Here is a 3,633-nt window from a genome sequence, read left to right as displayed (position 1 = left end):
ATCAACAACTATGCATTTTTTTTAAATTGTTCAATTTTCAACAAAAAAATTAAATTGTGACTCAAATAATTAAATTTCTCACCAAAAAAGATTAATTTTTAATAAAAAAAGCGATAGAAAAAAATGTTATTCAAATTGATGATTTTTTAAGTCAAAAAGACAAATATTTAACCAAGAACTATGAATTCTTAACAAAATGGTTGAATGCTGAACAAAATAAATTAAATTTTGTATTAAATAATTGATTTTTTACTAAAAAAGATGAAGTATTAATCAAAAATTTAATAGTAGATTTTTCACTTGAAAAGAATGAAGTTTCAACCAAAAACAAATTTTTTGTTCATAGATTTTTAAATTTGTAAGCAAAAAAGGCTAAAACTTAAACCAGGAGGTATTTTTTTTAATTTTTATATTTTTCTCAAAATAATTATATTTCGAATTCAAGAATTAAACTTACAACCCAAAAAGATTAAATTTTTTAACTAAAATTTTATTAGTGCATTTTCCAACCGAAAAGAATGATCTATCAACCAAAAAGAGTTCAATTTTAAATTTAAAAAATTTTGTCAAGAAAGAAAAAAAATGTCAACCGAATTGTTGAGTTTTTAAGCCAAAAAAATGAATCTTCAATCAAGAATTATGCATTTTTTTTTAAATTGTTCAATTTTCAGCAAAAAAATTAAATTGTGACTCAAATAATTAAATTTCTCACCAAAAAAGATTAATTTTTAACCAAAAATGCGATAGAAAAAAATGTTAATCAAATTGATGATTTTTAAGACAAAAAGACAAATATTTAACCAAAAACTATGAATTCTTAACAAAATGGTTGAATGCTGAACAAAATAAATTAAATTTTGTATTAAATAATTGATTTTTTACTAAAAAAGTTGAAGTATTAATCAAAAATTTAATAGTAGATTTTTCACTCAGTTTTAAGTCAGTTTGAAATTAAGTGGGAAAATTAATAAAAGGGGAAAGTCTGTGAAGCCTGAGATAAAAAAAAAATAGATAATTTGATTTCTTATAGACTAAAGAATAACATTTTAAATATTGAAGTTAATTTTTAAATCTTTAAAAATATCAGGTTAAAAAATTGGAAATTTTGCTTAAAAAGAAATTAATTTTCGATTGCAAACTTTTTAATTTCCGACTTTATCCTTTTAAATTCGATCTACAAAAAGTGTGTCGGAATAAGCAACATTTTCGACCCGAAGAAATGATAAAATTATTCGTTTCTAAAACTAAATAGGGACCATGTATTACAACTCTTTCTAGAAAATAAAAAATTTAACTAAAGTTATTCATTACATTTAATATAAAGTGTGGTATACAATTTTTTTTAAATACTAGAATCTAACAGAAAATCGAAAATTCCTATAATAACTAAAAAAAATGTATTCAATAAAAACATTCTTCATTTTCATACCACACCTTTTATTCTTTATTTTCATTAATACATCGATTTAAGTCTTGCAAAATTTCATCGTACTGTTTACCCCCCCCCTTTTTTTTTTAATAACTAAAGTGAGTTTGAATTCTCGAATTGAAAAAAAAAAGAAAAAAAAGTTGTAGCTAAATTTGAAAATGAATGAATTCTTTTTTATCGAACAGAGCCGCAGTTTTGAAGATAGCGAGAGATCATCTGCCAGATACTTGGCACGGAGTTCAGAGCAGATGTCTGATGATAATCGGAAGATATCTTTCGGCGAATGCAACTGACGATACCTTGTCTCTCGTGGGACATTATGCGAGATCTCAGGATCCTCGAGTTCGAGCTCAAGCCTTCGAGACGATGGCTGAGCTTCATTCCCACCGGGGTTGTCGCCTCCCGGCCACTTTTTTCTCTGAAGCTTGTGCAGCTCTAAGGGACGACTACGAAATTGTTCGTCGAGCTGTTTTGAAATTAATTTGGCTTCTGGGAAACGAATACCCTGATCAGTAAGTATAATTAATTTTATACAGTTTTAATTTCAGGGATCACAGTCTCTTCTTTTCTTTGATATAATTCCCCCTTTTTTCCCCTAAATTTCAAAGATCCTCTAAAACACCCAAATTCGGGGAATTTCACCCGATTTTCCAATGAAAATTTGTGAAATATTTATTTAGAAAGTTTTAATAACGTTTATTTTTTTAACTTGAAATAACTTTAGTTAACGTTTAATTTAAAAAGAAGCATAATGAAAATTTTCTAAATGAATTCATTAAAATTAATTTAATTTTGCTAACTATGTGTAATTTTAGTTCATTTTTTTTTAACTTGAACATTTTTTTAACTACCATTTGTTTTTAAATTCGGCAAAATAAATACAAATATACTGGAATCTTCCAGAAAATAACTTTAAATTTTCCTAATAATCTAGAGAATATTGTATGATTTTTTAAAAAACCTGTCCAAATTTATAAAAAGCTTCTTTTTTACAAAATTGTAAAGAAACGACATTTTTTACAAATTTTTATGATTATCAAATTAAACATTAAAAAAAATCTTTTTAATATATTTGAACGTTCTAAATGTCTTTTCAAGTTTTTCCAATTTTTCTTAAAAATTTTTTAAAGACAACCTTTCGTAATTTTAATCCAGCTTCCTTTTTTAAAATCTTCAACAATCTACATTGAAAAATGGATTTTTGTACAAGTTTAAAAATAACTTGGAATTTTTTGAATAGTTGAAAATATTTATTAAGCGTAATAAATTTTTTTTTTAATTTTGATTCAATTTTAGTTAAAAATCGCTTCTTCGAAATAAAGAAATCATTAAAAAATTTAACAGGAAGCTTGGGAAAAATTCATTGTTCTCCTAAAATCTTTAAAAATTCTTAAAAGGCTTCTTATTTTTTGTTCTAAATCATCAAAAATGTACATTTCGTTTTAAATTTTTCGGAATCTTCTCTAGATTTTAATTATTTTTGATTCTTTTCAAAGTTACTGAAACTTCTGCAAATCAAAAAAAAATTTATTCCAAAAAAATTGTTTTAAAATCTTTCAGATTCTATTTAGACATATTTTATAATCTTCAAAACCTAAAATTAACCTTTTAAAATCAAATCTGATTATTTTTTAATTTTCCCAAAGTCTTATTTTCCGTTTGGTAGACAAATTAAAAAAATAAAAAATTATAAAATTTAAAAAAGGTACTGTAAAATTATAAATATTCATAAAATTTCACCCACGATAGGCTTTATTTTATTTATTATATTACAGTCATCCAAAACTCTCAAATAATTTATATCTTCATTAAATTATTCTTTAAAGGATATAATTTAATCATTTAAAATGAAAAGAAACATTTAATAATCATTCTTTTCTGTAGATTCGATTAAAATAATAATGCTCATTAATTTAAAACCTAAATGCACTGATAAGCGAGAGAGTTTTCAAGAAAATTCATACATTTTTAACCAAATGTTGGTTTTTTTCTACTAAAAAGATTAATTTTCTACCAGAAAAGGTGATATAAAGTTTCAACCAATTAATTAAATTTTTTACAAAAAATATTAATTTTCAACGAAATACATGAATTTTTTAACAAAATTGTGAAATTTTTAACCAAAAAGATGATTTTTCGACAAACAAGATAATTTTTTATCGGAAAAGATGAATTTTCAACGAAATGCGTAACTTTGTAATAAA

The 3,633-nt window shown here is 23.7% G+C and overlaps 2 protein-coding genes across 3 annotated transcripts in view; one reads left to right on the top strand and one right to left on the bottom strand.

Moving 5' to 3' along the window:
* The window catches only part of LOC117180871 (PDZ domain-containing protein 8), a 174,488-nt gene that overhangs the window by 119,218 nt on the left and 51,637 nt on the right, over positions 1–3,633 (bottom strand). The window lies entirely within an intron of this gene.
* LOC117180872 (integrator complex subunit 4) overlaps positions 1–3,633 on the top strand; it is a 55,083-nt gene that overhangs the window by 8,966 nt on the left and 42,484 nt on the right. The window contains exon 4 of the mRNA XM_033373436.1: positions 1,615–1,941. Within this exon, the coding sequence (XP_033229327.1) occupies positions 1,615–1,941 (327 nt within the window). The remainder of the gene's footprint in view (positions 1–1,614; positions 1,942–3,633) is intronic.

This window comes from Belonocnema kinseyi, chromosome 9 (genome assembly GCF_010883055.1).
Source record: "Belonocnema kinseyi isolate 2016_QV_RU_SX_M_011 chromosome 9, B_treatae_v1, whole genome shotgun sequence".
Taxonomy (NCBI): domain Eukaryota; kingdom Metazoa; phylum Arthropoda; class Insecta; order Hymenoptera; family Cynipidae; genus Belonocnema; species Belonocnema kinseyi.
Note: the sequence above shows the minus strand (reverse complement) of the source record. Positions and strands in the feature narration are given on the sequence as shown.